Genomic DNA, 27371 nt, shown 5'->3' on the forward strand with positions numbered 1-27371 from the left:
CTCCTCTCCTCTCCTCTCCTCTCCTCTCCTCTCCTCTCCTCTCCTCTCCTCTCCTCTCCTCTCCTCTTTTTCCTTATGGAGGAAGATGGTTTCCTTTTGTTAGCAATGAGCTAGTAGATCAGATTAGGCTGCAAATTGGGAACTTGCAAATAATCTGCCTTTGCCTATCAGCCTTAACCAGAAACTCCACAACGGCTCGCTTGTTCAGCTACTAATATTACAGTTCCTTACCATGCAGAAAATAGCAGAAGGTTAAAAATTACAACAGGACCTAGGGACTCATTAAAAAGCTGTTTTAAGGATAGGTGATTAAAATATAGGATTTGGGGTTTGCAGGAAATTCTGGAATTTAGTTCTTTTGCAGGGCCACATATAAACAGTACTGTCATCTCAATGGGCTGAAATAGGTGGTATGGGCTGGGATTTGTGTTTACTCATATAAACTGCACACACAGTAGGAAAAATTTTGCTTGTTGAGCTGTAGCCATATAATATTTCAGCAAAAATTTTCAGCTACAGCACTGCCCTTAGAATAACGGCTGGTTTTAATATCTTGGAAAAAGTAATATAGGCCCAAACAATGATATTAAAAACAGCTGGTATATTCTCATTTATGCAGAAAAAAAAAAGGAGAAAAGAAAAGAAAATATGTATGGCAGTACCTAACATATTACCTGCATATTACTAAACTCAGATTCTGACATACTTTGTTATTCATTTCTCTCCAAACAAAAACAAAACAAAACAAACAAACAAAAAAAACAAATTATTTGCTAGAGGAATCACCACAATTTCGTCAAAATGTTTTTGTTTAGATAAGAGGGTTTTTTATGAAAAAAATAAAATATACAATGAAAATCTCTCTGACCTGCTCAGACTGAAAGTCTGTTGCAGAATGCCCTAGGCCAGAGGAAGAAAAGTGACAGGAAATCAGAGCTATAACTAAATTCTGTGAAGTTAAGTAACACACTGTCACTAGGCAAGTCAATTCAGGAAGGGAGGTTCTCTTGATGTATCTTCATAAAGACAGAGGGCATAAAGCCTGCAGCTGAAACACTTCTTGTACTGAGCTTTACCCACCTCAGGCCAAACCTGATTTCTGCTTTTATACTCAATAAAACGCTTTAACTGATGTATTTACACTTTAGAGGCAGGAGTTGAGCTCCTAATTTAGATGGTGGCAGCACAGTCTTCTGCTCTCTTTTTGATGCCTCTCCTAGGAGGAGCTGAGCCCCATTCTGGATGTGCAGCAGGCTACCCAAGGCTGAGGGTGGCCAGCACCAAGCGAACACCCACAACCCAAGGGGGTTGAGGTGACCCGTGGGGCCAGGAGAAGCCGCACGGCTCCATCTTGGCAGCCCTGCGAGGGTAAAAGCAGCCGCTCCGACAGCAACGTGAGCGGAAACGCAGCATGCGGACAGAACATCCCGAGCTGCCCCGCAGGGCGTTTGCCCCAGAGCGAGCAACGGTGAAGGGGGAACTAACGAGAACAAGGATTTATTAAGAAATGACCATCGCCTGGGGTAAATACTAACCAGGAAATTACCCAGAGGCTTTGGGGGTGGGTAGGGAGTGGAGGGGAAGAAAAAAGGAAAAGGAAAAAGAGTTTCTTTTGCTCCATGCCAGGCACTGGCTCTTTCTCTTACTACTTAAGGGCTTTGTCCCTTATTATTCAGTTATGCTCATAAGTTTTTTTTTTTTTAATTTCTAGTCAGGACTATATAATTTCTGCGTATTGCTCTGTTTACCGCTAACATTGAATTGTCTCAGGGTATTACCGAGAGGGTATTTTCAAGCAGTATTTTTCACTGTGAAGTATCATAAAATTTAATTGTCTCCATCTGCCTATGCTTTTCATGTATATTTAGAATGGAAAACCTTTCACAGGCATTGGGTAAGACAAAACAAGCAGTTTTGATTTAGACTGTTTCCTCTTTCATTGCTACCAAATTTTGTTGCTGCATCACCTGGCAGCATTCATTTCATCCACATGCAATGTGAGCACCCACTATCACCCCTGTCATTGTAGAGCACATGAAACAGTATCTAAACTAGTGATATGGTCCCCAGGGACCAAAATATCTGACCTATGACAAAATCTGCTTGGAAAAAAGCTGGCCTGTTCTCCACTATTGTATCATTCGGTTTAATAAAAGATATTACCTCTCACTGCAGGCATTGTCTCTCTTTTGAGAGTTCTTGGCGGTTCTCTTTGAGAGAGTTTCTTGGTACTTCTGTGTTCTCTGTGAACAGACTAATACATTAACAGAATATTTCTATTATAAAAATGAAACACTTTTATTGTTACAAGGAAACTTTTCAGAGAAGGAGCATTCAGCTGTGTTGCTCCTCTTGGTTTTGCCTGGTGGACAGTCCTTCAGTTCCTCAGGGACCCTTGATGAGTGGATGCTATTCCAGAACTGAGTCTTTAGGCTCTGTCTGCAATACAAATGCTGCCCCAATCTGTAAGTCAGCCTAGTTAAACAAGTGCTATGACCATACTAGAGAAGAAACTTCAACTGATTTTGCTACATTTATTTAGTTAAACAATTTACCGTCGCAAACATTAAAAAGCAGAAGTTATTAAAATAAGCTCTGCACACCGAGAGGTTCAAGCTACAGCTGAAAAGACAGCGAATATCTAAATAGCAGAACTCCTGTTTAAAAATGGAACACAGAAGTAAGCAAATGGGCAGTCATCTGTTTCAAAGATGCTGAACTGTGAACATCTGCATTTCCATCGACACTGCAAACTGCAACAGGGTTCCTGCTGCAGCTTCTTTCCTATCTACAGCAAAGAGAAAATGCTTGTTGGGAAAATACATTTTTGTTATTTGTGTACTGTTCCTTGCAGACAGTGACCTATAAGATTGATGGTAGGAGCAACGTCATGAAGGGATGTCATTTTTCTTGCTTGAAATCATTCAGCAACTTTTTAATTTTTTTTATGATCATTTTATAAAAGCTTTTTTTTTTTTTTTAATAACAAACTGCAGATGTCACTGGGCCTTATTTTAGAAACTGACCCTTTCAGTAGTGGCCCTGCAGGCTTGGGAAATGGCATGAGTCAACATGACTGAACCTTTCATACTTTGTGATAGAGAGCTCTATGGGTTCTGCTTCTACCAGGGGACCTCTCTCAGCAGCCAGCGTTTCATAGGATAAGGCACCCTGTGACAATATTCACTTCTTCCCAGGAACAACTTCTCTCCCGAGCAGCTGAAGCACCAGGTAGCTCTTTAATTTCAACAGTAATACGGCTCAGATATCAGAAATCACACTCCTGATTCTGAGAATGAAACATTTATCACTTATCCATTGGGTGCTAACCACTCGATTCCAAAAACACCTTGCCCTTCCTTTTGTTCCTCTCATTCTTAAATGAAGGAGTGGATTTAATTTGGTGCACCAACCTCAATTTTTACATGATTCACTTAGTTTTTCCTGAATGTCCCCAAAAAGACTGGAAGAAAACAATCTGGGTCTGTCAACATTGTCTTTTTGAAAAAATTCAGTGAGTAATCCTGTCTGATTTTTCTAACTGCACTTGCAAAGCACAGTACTCAGCACATTTAATTTGGATGCCTTTCTACGTTACCTACTCCAAGTGAAATCATTCGAACTGCTGCAGAAGAATTTTGTCAGAAGGACAAATTACTCAGTCTTACTCAGTGTCTGTGGTGGACCCAATCAAAATAATAGGAAAAGAAAGAAAAAAAAAAAAAAAGAAAAAGAAAAAGAAAAAGAAAAAAACTTGCTACAAGCAACTAGGCTAGCAATATATCTGTAGATCCCTAATACATTTTCCTTCATGGCAAAGCTGGTTTGAGAAGTTTCCAGCTCCATACCTTGCTCCCAAATGCTTTTTCTACACACTTATGCACACATTTCCTCAGCTGTACCAGTGTGACTCCTTGTGAGGTTGTACTGCAAATTGGATTCCCAAATAAAGAAAAATAATAATGTTGTATAATACCTCCTTTTTTTTTTTTTTTCTCTCTCTCTCTTTTAATGTATGGCTTTAATTAGTGGTATTGCCAGATATAAAGGGGCAACTAAGTGTAGAGTGGATGTGAGAACACATGGCCCTAACACAGGTGGCAGCAAGGACAAAAACTTCTTAAGCTGGTTTTACTACCTAAGAAAATACATGACATGTCTACCCTGGTGGGATGCAGGGAAGCCCATGTTAACCATGCTTGTTTTCCCAATGCAATCATACATTTGTGCCAAGAAACCACCAAGCAAACACTATGCAGGCTGGACTCTTTATCCCATGTGAAGGGGAATTAATAGAGAGCTAATTCTTAAATGTCTGCATTTTTAACCTGGTGTGAGTCACCTTTCTCTTCTTTTCTGCTTAATCCAGCCTTCTCTAAATGCTTTAATTCAGAAATTGCTATGCTAATCATGTTACTAAATTGCTAGAGAGAGAGAGGTTAGTCAAATATTTATGTTCTGAGCCACATAACAGGTTAAAAACAGAAGCTACTTATATTTGCATGTACATATGGTACTTTAAAGCACATCAGCAAAGTGCAAAGCTGAGGGCTCCACTGTAAGCTGCCCTCCCCTGCCAGGATTTGTATTTTAACCAGATGCCTGCATGTCAGCCTGTTTGGAATTCCTTGGAGGCTCAGTTGACCACCAATTTTCTGGATTTGTGTTTGGCTTGGGATATTTATCCTATCCTTGTAATTAAAAATGTATTTATATATTTTAAGTGTAGTTATTTTTATACTTCCATTTTTTTTTAATGTGTGGCTGCTCTTTTTAACTTCATGACTACTGCAGGTAGTTTTTTTTCCTGAGAATCATCAATTGTGATTATTTTCAAAAAGTAGAATTTGTTCATTCTGCAAAACTAACCTTCAAACTTAAAATACAAAGTTTTCAGGGCTTCTCTGTAGAACTCTTCAAAATGCTGCTTGCCAAAGCTGAAATATTTTGGCTGTGTGCATAAGAATACCCTACTCACTGCTTCTAAAAAGCAGACTTGTTTCTTCCCTGCAGTTTGTTATAAACATTGTGAAATCAGCACCATCCTAGGTCCCTGTCAGGACCAATGCATTAGATGTATTTAAGGAAACTGGGTTAATTAGAGGCACCAGGGATACCTGCTTTCACCTCTTTCCCAGTGTATGCCTTGGTATACATCTTGGCTACTCCTGAAATTTCCAGTTCACCTACTTCTTTGCTTCAGTTACAAGCTTTGAAATAGAGGAAGACTGCTCTGTCCAAGTGCATTTATATTAGTTCTTAATGCACCCATCTCTTTGCTACCTAACTGCATTCTCGTGAAAGTGTTGCTGTGGCAAGTTTTTGCTGGTGTACTGTATTTTGGCATATACACTAGACAAAGTACCTGTTTTTTTGTCTTCTTTCCCAAGCCAGTGAAACTCAATCTGGTACGCGGGAAAAGTGGTTAGTTAGGTGCCCGCTGGCCTTCATCCAATTCCTGTTTTACCAACTTTAAAAACAGCTTGGTGCTTCCTCCTCATTCGTGCTGTGATTCTTCATCTGTCCTGTTTTCTAGTTCATCTATTTGTACCATCTGCAAAAAATACAGAAGCTTTTGATTGCATTCTAAGCAGAGTTCCTGTTAAAAATACAGCAAGGCAGAAAAGTCAAAAAAGTGACAAAAAAACCCAAGAGAAATCACAAAAAGCTAAAAAATGGCACTTATTCCTGCTTTATCAATTTGTCAGCTTTTTGTTTTTGGAGATGTTATGAGACAAATTCCTGACAATGCACACAAAAAGAGCTTCATGGAGAAAAAGAAACATCGAAGGGATCTGGAAGTCTTGGAAACACTGCTATGTTCTCTTGCTGCATGGTTTTGCTCTCAGACAAACATACTAGCATTTTGCATTTATATAATGCTTTTTGTGAGGAGGATTTTGGAAGACTTTATGAGAATGATGACAAACCTAACAACTAATGCTGCCAGGCTTAAGTAAAAAATCTAGCAGAAGCAGGAATAAACCTATAGTCTATTTTGCTTGACCTACCTGTCCTTTCCCACCTGAATAATCACATTTTTCAAATCTGTAATTTTATTTTACAAATGACCTTATGAAATCAGCCTGCTCCGGCTGGGAATTTGAAAAATGGGATGACAATCAGAGCCAGTTCAGAGGAGCGAGCCGCCTGGCCTGTGGCTCCACCAGAGTTTCCACAGCCCAAATCCATTGCTCTGGTTACTGGCCAAGTCACCATCTGCGCTCAAATTGCTCCACGTGAGATATATAAAAAGCAGGCAATGACTCCAAAGAATCCCAAAGTCCCGATTTCCAGATGCAGCTCCGTTTCTCCTTGTTTACTGCTTCCAGTTATCCCTGCCTGTTGTAATATGAACTCGGCTGCTCTTTCCACTTCCTCGTGGCTGCATTTTCTTTAGTTGTTGCATTTTTTTTTTCCTTTTGCAGACAATCAGCAACTTTGTAGATCCACGACTGCATCTCAGCTTTGCTTTGCCTTATTTTTAGCCCAAATGAGCTACTTAGGAACAACTTTTTAAATTCCATTAAGAAAACTCACTCAAGAGGGTTTCTCTTGAGTTGGCACCTGGACTCCTGTGTCCCACTGGCTGATTTTCTAGAGGAAGGGTAGATAAAGGAATTCCTTGGTATGGTTTTTCTAAGCTCACAGAATATAGGGGATTTCATAAATTCCTCACTGCCATGCCAGGCTGGGGCTGCTGCCTCCTCGCACCATCACACCGCTCAAGGTAAAATCAAGTTGCACCACTCCCAAAGAGGGGGAAAAATGAGTATATAAATAAACAAGTGAAAGGGAAGAGGTTTTTTTTTTTTTTTTTTTTAAAGGGGAAATGGGGCCACCCTGGGATAACCAGACCAACTGGAGTACCTCGCTGCCACTGACACCTTTGCGTGGCCCTAGGTAAAACACAGTCGCGTCGCTCACCGAGTGCGCGGGGGAAATAAACAATAAATAGATAAATAGATAAATAACGAGATGATTCTTTTAGTTTTAAGAGGAGATGGGCGCGGCGCCCGGTGACCGTTGGGGCGGGGCCCTGGCGCGGGGCGGGACCAGCGCGGCCGTTGGGGTTTAAGCAGCGGCGGCGGCGGCGCAGGGGGAGGGTAGGCGGTTCGTTGCAGTCTCAGGTGAGTTGTCTTTGCCGCTGAGGTGGGTAAAAATCCCGAGTAAAGGAGGCAATTTGTCTCGTAGGGGCGAGGGAAGCATGAGGGGGCTGCTGCATCTCTTCTCCCGTGCGAGGCGCGCGCGAGTTTTCCTCGTGTTTGTTTTTTATTTTTTCCTTCTCCCCCCCACCTTGTGTAAAACACCACCCAGGGCTCATTCTGTGCCTCAGTCCTCTCTACCTTTCTTCTGTGGGCATAAGCAGCACTGCTGGCTGTGGTAGGGACGGTTTTGCCGAGTTTCGTGAGCCCTGAGGCGCTCTGTGATGTGGCTCCCTGTGCAGACCCGCTTCCCCTCTCTGCTGCGCTCTGCAGTGCCCTCAGAAGCCTGTAAGGGGGCGAGAAACTACCCATAATATTCTAGTATAAGCTTTAATTTAGTACCCGTGGAAAATGGTGGTTAACTCTCTACTTACTGTGAATTTATTTTATTTTTTTTTCCGCAGTTACTTCCAGGTAGCTCTTGAAAGAAGATGAATGCTTTTCCATCATGTCTTTCCAGGCAGTAGCTATAGCCAGCTATGCCTGCGCAGAAGTCTTTGAGCATGCCAGCTCCAAAAAGGTAAAGCAGGGAAATAATCTAAAAAATATTCCTCCAAGTCTTTTTGATAACTAGGAATGTTTTTTTCAAAAAAAAAAAAAAAAAAAGGGCTTTTAATTTGCAGTGTCTGTGATAAATGCTGTATTATAAGAGATAGCAGATTCATTATGGAGTTGAACTTTAGAAATGCAATCCCAAAACTGAAGGAAAAAAGCTCTAATTTATGCTGTGGAACTATTTGTTGGCTTTTTTATTAATTAGGCTGTACATTGTAGCATATTTAATGTGTTTTTCTTAATTTCTGATAAATGCTTTTTAATTACACTCTTAGTTTGGAGAAAAAAAATCATTTAATACTGAGTTGTCACTCTGGTGTTCTTCGATAAAAGATCTCTATTAACTTTAAAAAAAATACTACAATTCAAAGTTCTCAGACTGCTAGTTGCTTATGACATGATCTAAGAGATGGAGGGGCTAAAAACCCTGCTATTTTAGAATATATTTGTGCTTACTAATAGAGTGTCTGTATTCAGTGTGGAGCAATTATGGTACTGAGAGTGGAGTTAGGTAACTGCTGATTTTTAGAGTAGTGACTGCCTAAAGTAAATTCTTATAAAATTTACTGTTAAATAATTGATTTCCTATAAGAACCATTTCATGTGATGATCTTAACACTATGTAGTTTACATGTAGCAAAGTCTGCTGGAACAAAGCTTTTTTTTTTTTTTTTCTTTTTCTTTTTCTTTTTTTTCCTTTGGCAGTAAGAGTGTGCGTGCGCAGGGAAAGTGGTACCACATCAGTGGTACTGTTCTAAACTTGGATGTAATTAAACGCCAAGTTCTAGAAATACATACTCTACTTTTTTTTTCTGAAACATTTTTTCTTGAGTTAAGAGAAATTCTTTGTGGGATGTTGCTTCGGAAACTTCTGCTTTCCATGAGCCTGAAGGTAATTGGGGCAGGGTTGGATCTCTGAGTGACTTATTTTCTGCCATGTGCTCTGTGGCTCTGTGGAAAGGGAGTGAAAGACAAAAGCATAATCCCTGTATGGGATTTGAGGGCTTTAGGAGACCTGCTATGTGCTAGTCTGGGTGTATCTAACTTCCTTATTGGAATTACCCCTTCAGTATCTAAGCTAAACTGCTTGCCCTGATTCAGCTTGCAGTGCTTTGACAAGCAATAAACCCTGCTTTGGGGCCATAAATACTGAATTAGAAGTGTCATGACCACACAAAGCAAAGTGCTGATCTGCTGTAAACCCCCTTGGGCAGCCCAAATGTGTCCTAAACTTTTGTTAGCTTATACTGGAATGCTGTCTGCCTGATGGACTCTCATCTGTTTGTGTCACATCTCCTTTAATGCTGAGTTAAGCTTACTGCTGACACAAAACCCATACAGTTTGATACACCAGACTAGGCTCTGGATCCCAAGCACTACTGTTGGGGAATTTGAGCAGCACATGGATGGTTGCTGAGTCAGTGCTTTATTTATGTTTACTCCAGAGTCTGTGTGTCTAACCAGGCCACTACTTCTGTGTACAGATTGCAAGTCCTTAAATGCTATTCCAATTCATTGTGGATATTTTGGCAAATGCATAAACTTCTGAGTTTAGCACTTTACCATGCAAAAGACTGAACAATTTAATTTACATCTGCTGGTCCTTGTGGTAGGAAAGTGGAGCATATACTAAGTAGGCATTTGTAATCTCTGTTCTAAGAAAATATGCTTCTAAAATAGTTACTGAGGCAACCATTCCATTTAATTTTAATTGGTGATGGGAGAAAGCCTGTCTTAATAGGTTGTGATTAATTTTGTAACTAGATGTTCAGAACTAGAACCAATAGTCAGGGAACCTGATGTGCTACTTTAGATCACCTGCCTCTGGGTGAAATGCAGTGTGCAGGATTAAGATGCTAAAGCTCTTTGGAAAGGTTTTCTAAGAGCATTATTACACAGACAGGAGTTTAGGAAATCCTGTCACTGAGAGGAGTTGGTAACTGTCATCTGACTGCTGACATCTCTTCTGCTGTGCCCTGTGATGGGATATATGAGACTGGAGGTATCATCATCATATTTCTATATAACCAAATTGTCTGTCTGCATATTCTTGTTCTAGATAAACTGTGAAAGCTGTAAGGAAACTCTTACAGAAAAGCTGTATTCATCAAATCCTTCACTGGATACTCCAGCGCGGATTAGCTGTCTTGCTACAACACCTCAAATCTCAGTTTTGTCAGGTATGGAATCTTATTCTAAAATGTCTGTAGGGACCTTTAATGCTGCTAGTAGCACTAGTAAAAGCTGTTGATAAAAATCTTTTAAGTATCTCTGACTGGAGAGGAAACTTTCTTTATCAACTTTTAGGATGTGATGGCAAAGTATATTGTAGAGTTTGAAAGTACAGTTCTCTGCCTTTTTAAGGGTAGTTTGGCTCTTTTAAGCCTGTGTTTTGAACACTTGAGTAAAATACTTAAACTGTTCCAATGATTGTTAGGAGATTATTCAACTTACTTGATCCAAGAACTCCATTCTCAGATTTGGAACTACTAGAATTAGTCATGTGAATATCAGTTGTAAAACTGAACTGAAGGATGAGAGGAAGCAGAAAAGCTCTCAGATTTTTTTTTTTTTTTTTTTTTTTTTTTTCTTCCCTGAAGAGATAAGTGTCCTTTTTGGGTGGGGGTGGCGGGAGGAAAGAGGGAGTTGAAAATCATCTAGCCCTAACTTTCTTACTCCTGCTTTTGCACTATAGTGGCTGGCCCTGCTGACAGGTTGCATATAGTGTAGAGTGCTTTTGACAAACACCAGCCAAGCAGAAGTGCAGTTTTGGGACTACTTTTGCATCTCTGTTAGTTTCATCCCAATCAGTGCCCAGGACCAGTCACCTGCCACTATCACAGATGGACTGTTTAGCTCGTTTTGATGTGGCTTTACTGTGCAGGTTGTTGCTAGCAACTGTTACACCATAGCTCCTATATGTTCTTAATGGTTGCTTTTTTTTTTTTCTCCTGCTTTTTCTTGATGCGAAGTGCTCTTTGTAGAGCCTCACTTCTCAGAGGTCTTAATTCGGATCCCTTAATAAACTCTTATCTATGAGGTAGTTTGAGTGCACGCCCGCAAGTGAGTGGCTTGTGAGGAGGTTTGTTTTGTAAGTCCTTTGTAAGTCCAAGGAAAGCAACCTCTGAGCAAAGTCTATCTGCAAGACCTGCTTTTTCAAGCAGTGGTATTTACCATTCTTTGTGATTCTAGGTAATTGATCATTTGCCCTGGAAATGAATCTTCTTGTTTGTATCTATTCTTAGAATTTTTACGATCATTTTGTTGAAAAGAGACTGTTGACTTCTTTATCATGGTGTAGGTGATAGTTATTTATTGGTGGCAGGGGGGGAAAACGACATTTAGTATAACTTTGTTGCTTGGATGGTGGCAGCTCCTATGAGACTTTTTGATGGTACAGGCCTCTGAGCTATTTTTGAATAGCTACCTGTGTGCTTTTACATAAAACCTGTTATGTTTGTCATTACAAGCAGTTTTTCCTTTTTTATTGAACTCAAATTTTTCAGTAAGTTACTTAGCACTGTGGCAAGTAGTACTCCTTTACTTAAAAGGCTTTTAATGAATTTGCTCTGACTTTTCTTTGTGGATTAGGCAAATGTTGCCACCCCTCTGACTAATGAACCAAAGGCTACTTTGGTCTCTCCTGTATGAGAAGGAAGTGTCTGACTGAGACCTGTAAGCATGTGACCTCTTTTGTTTTCCTGTGTGTGCTTTTATTTTTCTTCCTGCTCTTCTAATTTTCCATGTCTTGCTATAACTTATTCTACCTGTAGTTTAGCATTAGAACTGGAAATGAGTATGAGTTTTCCTAAAGCTTGTGCAGACTTTGAGCCTCTAACTTTAAAAGGCTTCTTCTGTTAATTTTAGCTGCAGAACTTCGTGGTTCACAAATTCAATAAGGCACTGACAGTGCCTTTGGCGTACAGATCTTATAGCTTTTTTTGTGCACTGATCTGTTGTGAAGTATGTACAGTTATCTTCAGAAATCACTGTTGTGGGCTGTAGATATTGAAGAGCTATAGTAGCTCCAGGGGGTAAATGAAATACCAATGTAATCCCAACAAACCTTTTTCTGAAGAAATTCTTAACTTAATGTTTACTGTTAAGTCTGGGCTTTTATCAGTAAAAGCCTGTGGCTTGCCAGAAGGGATATGGAGTTGGTAAATAGGAATGAGAAATGGTGGCTTATGTGTTTTTGGTGTGTGTGTGTGTGTCCATGATCCTATCTCTTATTGGCAATAGAACCAAAACATGAAAATGGTAAATAGCAGGGCTCTAATAGTTATTTACATTGTATCTCGTCCAGTTTTGTAGAACAATGATGTTTTTGAGCATGCTAACAATCAACCGCTGTTGAGATCTTAACTAATTGTATGTGTGTGGCTAGAAGCAGCCTACTTTACTGTTGATTTATTACCTATGACTGATCAACAGCAGAATTGCTTCCTGATCATGGAAAGTAAGATCTATTTGGAAGAATTAGATCAGAGTGCTGCTTGTATTTAGCAGTTCCTCCTTCCATCCAAGTCAGAAGTGAAAATAGCGTTTTATTCATGTTGTAAATAATCTTTTTTTCTAAATGGATTGATTTCTCCTTTTGAACAGATGAGTACTCAAGGCCAGCAGTGATTGGGCATGCAGGAAGCTTTGGATCATACCTAGATAGTGCTGAAGCCATCAAAGACCTTCTTTTGTCTGTTTTAAATGCATCTGGTTTGAAGCACTCGTTGCTGTCAGAGCAGACCACAATGCAGAGAGCTCAACACCCAGACAGTGACCTGGAGCGCTGGGAGGAGAGCAGTGATGGGGATAACAATGATGACAGTGATAGTGATTCCACACCTTGCAGTACTGCTTACACACAAACGGATATCAGGTTTACAAGGCACCGAGCATGCTGGGACAATGCACACTGTGACTCCTTTGAACCTCTTGTGGATTCTTCATTTTGCCCACATTATTCTGGCAAGGATCCCACTACTTCTTCCTTGAACGGTTTTGCTCTTTCGGAGATATCCCCTCTGAAGAGGGACTGTTTTACCCAAGTGACGTTGACAGGAAGCACTGTCATGTCAGCTGTCGTGTGTGCTGCAAAGGAACTAGAAAACTCTTTTGGTCACACTGAACGAGACTTGGCTTTTACAAGTTTTCTCCTGGATTCAACAGTTAGTAAGTCAGTAGATTCATTAAAGTATCATGGTGCTTTAGAGACTGCAACTGGCAACAGCGATAACTGTAATTCTCCATGTGGGTTTTCCCAGCCAGAGCCTTTGGATCAACCAGGTAACTCTACATTTTCAGACCTAACTTTTTGTTCTAAAACTTGTGCCCTAGGAATGGACTGAAATTGACTCCATTTATGGGAATGGCAAGTGATTGTAGAATTGTTCTCAATTGCTGCACTTGAGAGAAAAATCAAAAAATGAGGGCAAAGGTGTTAGTGAAAGGAGAGTTTCTAGCTCGAAGTTTTATTTTGGCCTCTAATCACAGGAATGCTTTAGTGTAGACACTCTGTGACCAAATATAAAAATTGATGAGCTGACATCAGTGCAGATCATCCAGCAGATGAGCCTATCACTGACTTATCTTTTCTTCACAACTACTCTTATGCTGAAAACAGGTTACCAAGATCTTGGAGCTTGGTATTAGTTCTCTGCTATGTACTGATTCCTCAGACATCTCCTTGTATTTGACATGAGCTAGAAGTAGGACACCCCTTGGTTAAAGTTTTGAGTAGACATCCACTCTTGTACAAGCTGGTTTGGCCTCAACAACTGACCTCCTTTCCCTTCTGTTTTCCTCCCCTGGCTTTGGGGTGGCACCTGTGTGTTCACTAGATGTGCCAGCCTTTCTGGCCTTTGGCCCAGGGCTGCTGCTAAACTGGAGCAGCAGAAGGCACCTTTTGTGTTTAGTACCTAACACTGTTGTTGGTGTCCTTTGCCTCAGTGAGGTGAAGCTGGTTAATAGCACCTGGGGGCAAGTAGTGAGGCTGTTGAGCTCTGTTTCCAAGGTCTGGTACTACCTTGCTCTTCACTCAAAGCTCATGTAGTGTTTCAGTCTGTTTCAGACTCCCAGATAGGAACATGCCATTGTAGGATCAGAGGCCTGTAGCAGGGGTTTTCTAATACCTTTATTAGCTTTTAAATTAAGTTTTAGTATTTTTTTCTCAATCTTTAATTTTGACAATTAAAATGTTAGCTTTATAAAGTAACTTAGCTTTATTAGTTTATAATTACTCTTCAGTAGAACAGGGATTAAAAAACACCTGCCTTTTTGGGTAGGCTCTGGTCAACAGGCATGGCAAAGGCTGTTTCTTTTTTTTGCTCCTGCCAAGTGTTATTTTGGCTGATTCAAAGGCATGATAGACTTGAGAAATGCCCCACAGAGATGTGGGGAGAATGTGATTGGAGCTGTGTTCAGCCAGCCATGCAGACTGAGGTATCTTAGCCTGAAAAACCCAGCCAAGTCTCTAAATGTCAGCAAGGACCATGAGGCACATGTACAAGAACAGAGAAGTTGTGACACAACTTTCTGACGTCAGTGGGAAGTGTCCCAAGTTTCTGTGGGATCAATGTTTTTCTGGTAGGTGATCACAGCAGTAAGAGAAATGGCAGCCTGGTAACTGAAAGTCATGTCCTTGTCTTTACTATTTTCAAAGTAATCCTTACAGGAGCTGGGGTCCTGTTGGACATTGTGCTCTGTGTTGAACTTTAATTCCTTTTCTCTATAATTTGAACTCTGCATTCAGCTCTTCACCATTTCTTTCAGTCATTTAAGTCTCTAGTGCAAGAGAAGGCAGAAGCAAATAGCAAGCCAAAAAATTACAAAAAAAAAAAAAAAATTGAGGGTAGGAAATATGCTGGTTTATCTCCTGACTGATATTCTCTCCACCTCTATTTCAAAGGAGGCGGATCTTTTGTTTCTCAGTCTTTACAAGTCAATGAGGTTATGTAGAGGTGTGGGAGGAGATGCGCATGAAGACATTCATGATTAAAATCCCACAAAAACTTCTGATTCTGTGAGGTTCTTTTTAGAAATTCCCCTTTTAACACTTAAAAGGGCTGGGAGCACCTTTCTGAAATGTATCAGTTCTTCTTAACACAGTCCATGGCAAAATTTGGTAGTTTGGGGGGGATTTTGAGGCTGGTGTATTACCAGCACTTACAGGACTGCTGTCCTCGTAAGTCTCTTCAGTATCTTCCACTTTTCTGTAAATTCCCTTCCCCCCTGCCCCAAAAAAAAAAATAGTAATTGTTCAGTTGAGTGTCTTGGTAAAACTTGATTCTGGGAAAAGCTGTCTGTGGGTAAAAATACTGTTTTAAAGTGCTCATACAGAACTGTTTCTTGGTATGGATCTGTATCCAGTCTTTTTCTCTTCTCCTGGTTGTCCTGACTAGATTACTTCAGTTTAGAAACAGCACAGACATTAAAAGATATTACTCGCTTTTCCTTATCTTTCTAATTCCCCCTTCCCAAGTCTCCCTTCCTCTAGACTTTTTTTTGGCTCTCTGGCCTTTCTCCTGTTCTTATCTAAACTGGCTTCTCCTTTCATTCTTTTAAAGAAAAAAAAAATCTAACTCTGCATCTCATCTTCACATTATCCAGTGTTCCATATGGCACTTGGATATCTCACAGTACAAAACTTTGCTTTCATGCTAAAACAAAGCTAAATTTTGTTGAAAAGTGCCAAAACAGTTTTTTGTTCCCTTTACACTCATTTTAGTAAAAGATGGAAGTGGGATGCAAAGGGTAGGCTGACATTTAATAATAGCCTTACCATTTTGCTCTGACTGATCCTTTAAAGATAAAGGAATCATTTGACATATTTCCTTCTGTCTGCCTTCTTATATTTAGAGCCCCAGTTCTACCTTTTATCTTAACTGATAAGAACAGAAGCATTTATCACTCTTATTGCAAGCTCAGATGGAGCTGTTAGTCTTTAGCAGCATCTGCATCTCCCCAAATGTTGTTTATATAGTGAGTCATCAAATAGATATGAAAATAACCTAATTGGTTAGTGACTCTGCTAATTAGAAGTTTTTTGAAAAGTCAGCTCATCATTGTGGTATGTGTCTTCCTGGTTTTTCTTGAAGACAACAGTTCTGCTTCTGAGGTGTTTTTTTTTTTTTTTTTTTTTTTTTTTTTAACAGCAAGGACAGTAAAAGACTTGTATGGTGATAGCAGTTAGGCAGGTTTTATATTGTAGACATGAACACAGACCCCTTCCCATTCCAACAACCTTCTAGATGAAGTTTAGTAGAAACAGAACAGACTTGGCAGAAGTAGTGAAGTAAACATGAGTTAACACATAATGGAACCTTTTGATATTGCTTTGGCATTGTACAGTTATAGAAAATAACTTTCATCAGTCTCCTAGGAACTTTATTGCAGCAGTGAGTGACTGGAATACAAAACATAGAGTTGGATATCATGCCTTCAGTTTTCTGCAAGAGAAGAGTGTGACTGTTCACTTAAGTATTGGAAACTACCAGTGATACGGGTTAAACCTGCAGAAAACCAGATGTGCTCTTTGCTTTCCAGTAAGATATTGTTAAATTGGGAGAGATTAATTTTGTTCTGCCTAGTCACTGTATTGTAGCAACAAATTTCCAAAATGCAGGGGATCCTCTTGCAGGCATTAGGAGCTTGCTGAGAGCCGCACTGGCAGGTCACGCCCCATCTGATGTTGCCAGCTGCAGCATGTTGCTACCAGCCCAGGAGATAGGAGAGGGCAGGCCTGGGAAGAGCAGTGACGCTGCCCATATGTGTGTCTTTTTGCTACTCTGACAACCTGAAACAAAGGTAACATCTGCTAGAAACAAAGTCAAATGTTTCTCATCTTTCTACCTTCTCCTTTCACTACTCTGTCCAACTTCAGCTGTGGTCAGCTTGGGAGAAGTAAGTCTGCTTTACTTTCTGGGAGTGCACCCATCGTGGGAACTGCAGATGAAGAAATATTTAATAAGGCTGATGTTATACCCACAGGTTCTACTTCACCTTTGAATATAAATGCTGTTCCCTTGAATCGATCTTTGCAGGATACCTTTGTGCTTCCAGAAGATGTGGAAAAGGTGAGGATTTTTTTTTTTTTTTAAAGTCATATATGTATCTCTGTTCATTTTACCTAAATTAAAAAGTCAGGATGCATTTCTCAATGTCATTTTTTATTATATCTTCATAGGACTCTGGTTCTTTATTTGGGACAGGAGAAGATGATGGAAAAACAATCTTTAAAAATGTAGTGTTTTCCCCTGTTCTTCCCTTCTCTATATGATCAACCTTTCAACCTAATACACTTTTCTTTGTTTTTATTTTCCATCTATCATTAAATACTTTATTTAAAAATAATTGCAAACTTTAGAGTGCTTAAATATTTCCCTTTTCATTTTTTTTCTGACACAGTCCATTAGCTTGAATTATATTGCAGTTACATGCATAAGGCAAATTCTGGCCATATACATTTCCCTCTGAGGAGACTGGGCTGACAGCTGAGAGGCTGACTTTTATACCTATGATAAACTTGTGAAATTGCTGTAACAATTTAGAGTGAATGATAAGTCTAGTAGTTGTCACATTTACAGGAATTTAAGGCTTCTAATTTGTATAGTGGTCTCAAAGAACCCTTTGACCTTTAAGTATGTTGTTGACCAGATAGGCAGCCTATTTGAGCCTATAAATAAACATGTCAAGCTAGCACACAGTTATACACTACAGTGTTAAATTGGGCCTTAATACTTTTTTTTAATGATGGGGGAAGTTAATGATATAATTAAATCCTGTACTTCCATAGCAGTACTTAATACAAAAGGACTTAATTTTTTTTCTAGAGGTTTTATCTAGAGAAAATTGCTGCTCTGGTGTGGAAGCATCACATCCTGGGCACCCGCTTTATTGGAATGACAATTTCTGAGTTTGAATCAAAGCTCTTAATGTTCCTGTGGTGCCTTTTTTTTTTTTTTTTTCTTTTTAAGAACTTTAGAAATAACTTTCCATCTTGTTTTATGTGCAAGACATTTCTGAAAGGAGTTGTTAAGGAGGTGATGCTTCTTTTGTACCATAAAAGCACTTTAAAAATGTCATTCTGAATCTGTAGCCTTAAGTACTACCAGATCATTTCAGATAGAGGTTTAGCCTTGCACAATGAAAATGTGCACACTTAAGGGCATCTCTGACTTCCCATCCATGTACTGGAGTGTACCTACATTCAGTGACCCAGCAGCACTGTGATCCTCTGCTGGACAGAGGAAAAGATAGTGACACTGGAACAGAGTGCTGAAAGGTTGCATTTCAGTGGCCCCAGGATGGCTTTACAAGCTTTCTGGTGCTGAAAGATGAGTAACCCAGGCAAGCCAGATGGTAAGAGACATGTGGAGGGGTATGGTAATGCCCCAATGAAGCTTTGAAACAACTAACCTTTGAGGCAGGTCCTGGGCTTCTGCTTGGCCTTATCAGAGTCTTTCTATGCAGTCTTGAATTAATCATATAAGCTCTCCTGTTCCATGTTCCCTGTGCAGTGGTATCGTCCCACCAGCTTAATTCTTAACATGCAAAGGCATTTTACTTGCTTTTACTACTTTCCCTTGGAAACTCTCTAGTCCCATTAAAGCTTGCTGCCTCTGACCATGCTTGCCACACTGCACACAACTAAATTAAATCCTAATAATTATATTATATGGATTAACATGTGCTTGCTAAGAAATAATGTAACTGAAAGACTACATCTCTAAATGCATACCTGTTCTTCAGTTAGACATATGACCCTTTAGTAAGGCATGAAATCAAGTTTCCTTTTATCTAACAGATGGAGAAGATAAGCAAACTGTATGTTTTAGTCAGGAGTGAAACAACAGGTAGTTGTCTGTGCAGTTGCCTTTTGCTTGTTGTCTATAAATCACCCTTGAGGGTATTTTTTGGTGCTTAAAGGAAAAGCCAAATAGCCTTACACTTTAATTTCTTGAGTTGAAGTAAGTTGCTGGGGGAAAATTGGGCCATTTCCTAATGAGTATTTCAATTTTGTCTCCAGGAGAATGCACACTTCTTTGTTGCAGATATGATTATAGCATCTCTGGAGAAGATGAAGTGTAATATTCTAAGTCAGCAGGCAGAGTCCTGGGGTCTGGAGGAAACCAGTGGATCAGATGGCAGCTATCACACTGATTTGGAGTTTTCTTCCTATCCAGGAGTCAAGAAATCAGATTCTTCTGTTGCCTCTTCAGACAGTGGTTATGAAGGCAAGTTGCCTAGTCTATAGTACAGCCTTTTCTGCCAGCCTTTTCTTTTTCTTATTGTCTAAGAAAATACTGAAACTTGAGTCTTTATTGGAAATAAACCCTTCTTTTGGTCTTCAACACAATCAAACCTATATTCCATAACAATCATTATTCCATAGATGAGTTACCTGTGAGTCAAATTCTATCTTTTGAATATTCTGATTTGTTTTGTCTTTTTCTTTTTTGTTATTTATTTTAATTCAATTTTTTATGTATTTGGGAATGTGAAACATGCCAAGCACAACTTTCCATATACAGCATGCTTTAAATCAGTTTGTCTTTTGTTTAAATTCCACAAAAGAGGGTTGAAAGTCCCAATCTTTCTTCTGCAGTGTGCAGATCTGGCAACACAGTTGATCTGACTGAGATTGCCCAGAACAGTCGTGCATGTAGAATGCAAAGCTGGTGAGCGAAGGCTGCTGGCCCTAGAATGCTTGTATCAGCAAGGATATTTGTATGTGGAGTTCAGTGATATAGGACAAATTTCGGCAATTAAACTTATAGTCAGAATGACACAGTTCATGAAGGAAATCAGTTGGAGGAAATCAGTTGCATACTTGTATGTAAGGAGGCCACCTTTTATGGAAAATACTTTAGATGCAGGCTGTATGGCAGGTTCCCCAGATGGGCTTCCAGTGCACATAAAAGTTGCTTTGCAAATAAAAAGTGTAAGGTAAAAAGTGACAATATAACTATTTGGGAGATACTGGGAAAGTTTTACTGATGCCTTGTTTGCTCTGGACAGGCTGTGCTATCCTGAACGTCAGCCCCGCAGTACATCTCCCATTACATCACGAGGCTACCAGATTTCCATGCCACAATGACTCAGATGATGAATATGTAATTATTGGTAAGACCTTAACTGTAATTACACAATCTACTTTATTGTTCAGCTAAATCTGTTGCACCTCTTGAAAAATTTGCTGACCTAGTAGGCATTTTCACAAGAGACAAAAGAGGACAGAATGGAAAGAGCTACATATGTGTGACTGTTGGAACACATGTGTGAAACTGCTCAGAGTAGGACAGGATTTCCTTTCCACAAATTAATCTTTGCTGGTTTATGGGCTGGAATCATATTTAAGAAAGGCAGCTCATGGGGGGCAAGTGTGAACCTTGCACCTAATTTACAGTCTCAGCCAATTTATAGCAGCTTTGTTTGAGAGAATTTAGGGCAATGCAGTATTACAGCTTAGACAAGTTTGTTTTTGCTTGTTTTTTTTGCTTTCTCTTTGGCAACTCTACCCTGTGCTGGGACTGGAGCACACTGTCTCCTCTCCTTGCTCTCTGGTGCTTTACTTCTCAGGCAATCCCAAGTTTCCCAAATACCTTCTGGATTTTACATATACAGATATAGTGTAGATGAAAAGTCCTTTAAAAATAGTTTGGGCAGCATTTAGCTTTAATCTTTTTACTGTTAACAGGTGCTTTTTTATTTTTCCTTTTGGTTTTGTAGAGATTGACTTGCTCTTTCCTTAAGCTCAGATGGGAAATTGATTCATAAAGCAGTTCTGGTAGCAACAATTGTTTTGATGGTATTAAGTGGGGAAGCATTTATCTTCAGAATGTTTTGCTTTTACAATCAATGCAATCAGTGTAAACACTATGTCTGTGTAGGTGTCTTTTGTCTGTACAGACATAATCAAACCACACAAGTCTCCATTCCATTCATCTCTCCTGCCAGTGACATATTTTGTGGCATTATCCAGCATGTTTGTGATCAGTGTTTCAACATACTTGTCAGTGTTCAAAAATACTGTGCTCTGTCAATTCTGCATATTAACACTTGGATTAGTCCAACTCAGCTGCTCTGTGACTTCCCTGCTGCTGCTAGTGGTGATGATTTAGATAAAGCTGTTAGGGAGTGCTCTTCACTTCTGCATTTGAGCAGACTCCTTATCCCTGTTTTACAACCAGAGCTGAAGTTATTCCACGCATCCAATGAGTGGTCAAATGACAAATGTATTTTGGCACTATGGTAAAACAGAAGGAAAATACAGAGCTGAATAACAATGTTTTTTTTTAGATAGGCCTAATATTTCTCTCCTTTACTGCAGAACTTGAAGACCTTGAAAGTCTGACTGTCTCCCCAGATGGAAGGTAATGCTGTGTGTTTTAAAATAACCTAGTGGCATTGTCTTTCCTGCTGGACCAGCTTTCTAATGCCTCTTCCTTCCGGAGCAGGGAAAGATGCGGAAGGGGTAAATCTGGGGCTCTGAGGGGAGCAAAGGAATGCTGCTTGACAGCAAAGTCTTTGCAGTACTTGGCTTACTTACTGTGGCACTTCCCTGCTCCTTAAGTCTTGCTGGAGGGTGGTGGCTATGACTGCAAGGACTTAGGTGCCTTAAAGGGAATTGGAATGAAAGAATGAGAGAGCTTTTCAGAGATGCAAAGGAGGCAGGCAGTGCTGCTATTTTTCACCATCTTTGTTGCTTCACTTTCAGATCATCTTGTGAACCGGGCTGTAATTCAGCTGAAGCAACAGCTCAAGAGCTGTACAGAGCTTTCAGAAAACACTGGTTGCAGACAGAGGCTGCAGTTCAACTGTCTGGTTGTTTGAGCTCATCTAAGCAGAGGGTGAGTCTAAGCAGAAAACAGCAGCCTCTTTATTTGGTTCCCCAAACAGTGATTGTTTCACTCCAGCTGCTTCCCTGTTATAAAAAGGGGGAAACTGCAATAAAAAGTACAAAAAAGATATTAGTTTGCAGATTATTATTAGTTGCAGATTACTAGTTTGTTTTACAAATAAATTGTAAAATGTCTTCTCAGTTTAGCACTTTGCAGTACATTTAAATTGTTAACCAGTTGTGCACAAACCAGGAGGTATTTCAGTAGCTTCTTCTGGATCTCATTTGAGGCTTGGGGAGACTTTGTTTATGTGCAGGCGAAGACTGAAATCCTGAAGTATAAAAGGAGATGTTTGATAGTACTTACTAGGTGTCCAATTGATGATCTGTTCATTCACATGAATTTCTTAAAAGGTTGTGCTGAAAGAAGATATTCCAAGAGAGCTGGAGTCCAGTTTGAATCTGGCTGAAGAAATAAAGATTGTATCTAAATTAAGAGGATCTTCTGGCTGGGCACCCCCAAGATCTCAAATTATATTTAATATTCACCCTTCAGTCAAGTAAGTTTAAAGGATCTGAGTGCTGCCGTGAGGATAGCATGGGACTTGTCTAACCTATGAAGGAGCCTGGGTGGTTTAACAGACAAAAATTGGGGTTGAGTCAATGCAGTGCAGTCTCCTGCAGGGTCCATCCCTACCTTCACTAGGAAGCAGATGGCATCTTTTTTTCTTCTTTTTGGGCACCTTTTTTACACTCTAAGCATGCACCTCCTGATTAACATGCCACATGTCATTTTAGGAATACACATACACTTGATAGTGTAGTGTTCAGCTGGGCTCCTAAAAATTCAATTTTGTGAGATTCCTTGAATATTTCTAACAGCTTTTCTACTTGGCTTACACTTTATGCATGGTAGGCTTTCAGCAAGGAGGAAGAAAGCAGGTTGTGTTCTGCCTTATGCCCCTTGAAGTGCTGGTAAATACACAAAATAAGGAACTGGCAGGCCCAGTTGCCTTCTCAGTTTCAGAATATTAGGCAGGTGTGTGGTGGTTCTTCCTTTGGTGATTTCAGAAGAAATGGGAAAGGCCTTGTCAAGAATCTTTTGAAGCAGTAGTTGATACATTCTCCCCAGAATGCTTGGACTCCCACTAAAAGACTTTCAGATCTTCTTTCAGAAGCCCCTCACTGGGCTTGTTTTTTGTATATTTATATGTTGATAGACAACCATTTTTCCAGAGCCCCTTTCTATATGTGGAGAAGGAAATTATCAACTTCACGTAGGAAATACTCACAGATGCCAGAATGGTGATTTGTACTTTGTGTCATGAGAGGTAATTGTTTGTCTTTGTACTCAGGAGAGATGTTGTGGTAGCTGCTCAAAACTTCACGTGTGTTGGTTGTGGAACCCCAGTAGAAAGCAGTAAGTAACACGTAATTCCCGCTCTGTGCCAAGTTGCACAAAAACCTTTTTCTTTCAAAAAGTCTTTAAAAACAAGTTTATAAAATGAGTGGTTTTGTTCTTTAGTGCTTGTTTTTTTCATTTTGGTTCAAATGAAACAAGCCTTTCAAAAATCAAGCCTTTCAAGCCTTGTCCTGTGTGCCAACAAAGGGCCACATTGATGATTTCAGTGAATTATCTGCAATCTGTGGTTACATATTAAGTCAAGCAAACCAAAACTGCTTTAAATTATCAAAAGTAACACTAAGATTAGTTCCTTTCTCAATTTGTTAGATGCTTTTTATTAGAAGCTTTTTTGCAGGTAAGGCAAGAGTGATTGCCTGTAAGCTCATAATGAATATAATTAGTTCTGTTTGATAAATGTGGCAATGAGGAAAGTTTGCTGTTTTAAATATGAACCATGTCATGTGTTTACCACAGTAACAAAACTCCTGCTTTAATTACTGTTCATTCTATGCAGTAGACCTGAATTATTTCAGCTGAGTAGATACACAAAAGGTACAATCCCCCAAGCATTTACCTGTGTTACCTACTTGCAGAATATATCAGAAGACTTCGCTATTGCGATTACCTGGGGAAATACTTCTGTGACTGTTGCCATAGCTATGCCCAATCTTGCATTCCTGCCCGAATACTGATGAAATGGGACTTCAAAAAATACTACGTGTGCAACTTTGCCAAACACCTCCTAGACAGCATATGGCAGAATCCACTCTTCAATGTGTCGTGCATCAACAAAGCCCTCTACACAAAAACAAAAGAAATGGACAGGGTGAGGGTAAGGAAGGCCCCTTTTATTGGGAATTTATGGGTCTGAGGATTTGGGAAAGACTCTTCAGGGTGGGTTGTGCTGTGCCTTGTGCATGTGGACTCTTCTGCATTTTGCCTTGTTCCACCACTATTTCTGGGCATTGTTATCTTTGGAAGGCATTTCTTCCTGCCTTCCAATTTGAGTTCATTGGAGAGTTAGACTCCTGCAGTAAGTTACCTCTGCCAAGCAACTGACTTAGCAACTCCAGAAATGTTGAATAACTCCTTATTTTTGTGGGCTATTACCAAAAACATCCTGGCTCTTCTCCCTAACCTCTATGCAACTTGAAGGGGGTTTTGTGGAACATCATGGACCCGGTATGCCCTTCCCTCTTGGCCCAGGCTTCCCCATGCAGAGGATGATACTTGTCCTTACAGAGGTTCAGATCTAGCACCTTGCTTGGGGTGCTGTTGTGGAGGAATTAGCATTGGGATTTGCTTCCCCTGTCAGTGAATGGAAGTAGGCTTTGCATTTATAGGCCACTGGTGCATTAGCGAATCTATTTGCTCAATGCTGCTGAGTGAGAAGTTCCTAATTTTAGATTATGGCTGATTCTCTGACACAGAGTTGCTCATTCATAGTAGTGTGAATGTGTAAATAAATTTTAAAATTTACATTTTAAAAAAATGTTTTTCATCTTTTAGGAGACACAAGAACAGCTTTTTCATTTAAAAAAGCTATTGAAAACCTGCAGGTTTGGAGAAAGGTATGGATTATACACACAAGCTGATTGATTATAAAGCGCACAAGGGGGCTTAGAAAGCTGCCTCTTCTAGAGGTGTTTGTGTACAATTTTTAACAGGCTAATCTGATCATCAGAAAATCTTGTAACAGCTTCCTTCTATTGCACTGCAAATACAAGAGCAGCTGTTATGTGGTAGCTTAATGCTCCTTTTAGCATCTTTAGACACTTGATTGGAAATGCTTGATTCTTAGAGACATATTTTTCTCTAGCTAGTTCTGAGGTTAGCTAGTATTTAAAAGGCCAGAGATTTCTAATGTATGTCTGAGATGATTTATCTTAGTGTTCCATGTGGATTTAAAGGTCCTCCAGGAACCTATCATTTGCTCAATTTGGCTGATTTTATAAGCATATTAAAATGAAAACAGTATGAAAGTGCAAAATACTACAGAAAATTAAAAAGTATGAAGCTGACCTGTTTATTGCTTAAACACCAAAATCTTTAATTTTATCTCCCAATACCATCAGCATAACTATTGGCTAACTTTCACCACAGAACTGGTGACCATTTTTAAAATAAACAAATCCTGCTCTAAAAGCAGGGCAGATCTTCTCCAACATGGGCCTTTTCATGGAAAGAATCAATTAAGTGTTGACCAAATTTGAAAACATTTATTTTAATGATTCTTTCTTCTTGCCTGCCTATGATTCCATCATAGAAATAAGTATTAAGTTTCTCACTGTAGCTTCCATACTGATTGCAGGTGAAAAATTAAGAGTAGTAGCTGTGTTTTCAGTGCTCACCTACTTGGTATGAACACAATTCATCTGTAAGTTTTATCTATGGAAGATACTTTAGCAAAAAATCTGTAGCCCTAGACTATTGCCTTAGAGTATTGTACAATAATTTGCTCCTTTTGGAGTAGGAGAGAACCCTTTACGTCTTACTGGAGAATCGCTGCAATAATTGCCCACGGCAATTCTAGTGTGCATTAAAAATAGACTCTTTATTCAAATCCCTTACTCTCAGTTGCTGCTAATAGCAGCTCAAATTATGAGCAAAAGCAAAGCAGGATTTAGCATCGATGTGCTTTATACCTCCCCTTGGAGAGGCTTATTCTTCAAATATGCTTGAAAGAAATGCATTTTTCTTGTAATTTAATGTGGATTTTTTTTTTTGCACAGGGTACTGAAAGAATTTGAAAAGATCCCAAACCATCTGACTGAGGAGCTGCAGCTCTTCTCACTAGATGACCTGGTGAAGATTAAACGAGGGCAGCTATTGCCTCTTCTTAAAGATATTTTGAAGAGCTCCATCTCTCATGTGGATGGTTGTGAGGTAAGGATATGCCAAGTCTCTCTAACAGTGTGGGGAAAAATAACCCTACTGGGATTCTCAAATATATGGATAGATAGACAGACTAAACTAAACCAACTCTCCCTTTGTTCTTGCAGCTCTGTCAAGCAAAAGGGTTTATCTGTGAATTCTGTCAGAGTGCGGATCTAGTCTTCCCTTTTCAGATTGCCAAATGCAAAAGGTGCACAGGTATGTTCCAGCATGAACTTCCCCTCTTCATTGGGGGATGTTGACATGTAAAACTGTTCAGGCCTATTTTTGGAAAACATTGAGAATGCTTCACTGAAAGAACATATATCTCAAATCTGAGATGGCTCTCCTGCATGTCAATTCAGAGAGCAAAAAATACAAATGTGTCTGGCCATAATTATGGCTATGGGTGGAGGCTGCATTTTCAGGTCTGCACTTGAGAGAGAGCTTGGGACAGCATGATGTTGCTGCTATGCCAGGCCTTATCAGCATTCAGTGAAATGCAGCAAGTCTTTCCCAAACTTTCCCCTGGTCTTGTGCTGTTTTTGTTTACTTTTATACTTGGGTGAACTAGATAGGTGTATTCCTTGAAGGATGTTCTAATGATTCTTTTTCCTGAATATGAAACTGTTTGTCTGGATAATCAGAGTGCAAAACGTGCTTTCACAAAGCATGTTTCAAGTCTGGAGGCTGCCCCAAATGTCTGCGGATTGAAGCTCGGAGGAGGCTTTCAGAAGTGCCATCGTTTGTGCCTGTGTGAAACTGGATTCCTCCTGCAGTGACTGTGGATTTTGGAAGATGTTGAAAGCCAAATATTCAGGTGCTTGGGAATTAGATAATGTTGTTTTAGACATTGCAACTTTTAATGAATTCTGTCTTTAAAAAAAAAAAAAAAAAGAAAGAAAAAAAACCCTTAAGGACTTTAATATTAATCCTTAAACTCTTCCTAAAACAGTTTCACCTTAACTGTGACAGCAATACTGGATGTTATTTTTGTAAGCAACATTTTGATGCTGCATTTCATCCTGTATGTAATATTTTTAATATTATGTTTTTCAATGTAAAAAATGGTTCTTCTAATGCTGAATATAATATGTAAATAGTAAACAAGTTTTGGAGATCACCTGTGTCAGACTTCAGAAACAGAAAAAAGTGATAAAATTCCCATAACTCTGCAATAGGAGAAGAAAAAGTTGTAAACTTCCTCTAAATGCTGATCTGAAGTTTTGTTCTGGCAGACTAGTTTTATTCTGGATTGTAGGTTTGTCTTACAGGCTGTGTGTGACAGCTCTACAGAAGTGTCTTTCCAGATGTTTTTCCAGAAGCGAGGAAATGTAGTGAGCAAGAAGTACTCCTGTCTAAATCCATCATAGCTGGAGCTCTGCTCCAGTTCTCAGGCATTGCTTGAAAAGAAGGGTAATGTACAGGAAGCTTGAATGCTGCTTTTATTCTCAGTCCTATTGGCTACCTCTCTACTTGAGAGAGAACCTGGAAT

General features: G+C 39.6%; 1 protein-coding gene across 1 annotated transcript; it reads left to right on the forward strand.

Moving 5' to 3' along the window:
- The first annotated feature begins 7641 nt into the window (after positions 1-7641).
- On the forward strand, positions 7642-26738 carry RUBCNL (rubicon like autophagy enhancer). Its single transcript, XM_010222654.2, has 15 exons — positions 7642-7725; positions 9820-9940; positions 12366-13043; positions 16746-16831; positions 18784-18991; positions 19776-19880; positions 21088-21130; positions 21475-21607; positions 22012-22157; positions 22953-23017; positions 23596-23834; positions 24512-24573; positions 25735-25888; positions 26005-26095; positions 26524-26738. The coding sequence occupies exons 1-15, from the start codon at positions 7654-7656 to the stop codon at positions 26634-26636; spliced, it is 2316 nt and encodes a 771-aa protein (XP_010220956.2). The 5' UTR covers positions 7642-7653; the 3' UTR covers positions 26637-26738.
- Positions 26739-27371: the final 633 nt, after the last annotated feature.

The sequence above is a fragment of the Tinamus guttatus genome, unplaced genomic scaffold (genome assembly GCF_059628265.1).
Source record: "Tinamus guttatus ecotype Peru unplaced genomic scaffold, ASM5962826v1 Tinamus_guttatus_pri_ptg000112l, whole genome shotgun sequence".
Lineage (NCBI taxonomy): Eukaryota > Metazoa > Chordata > Aves > Tinamiformes > Tinamidae > Tinamus > Tinamus guttatus.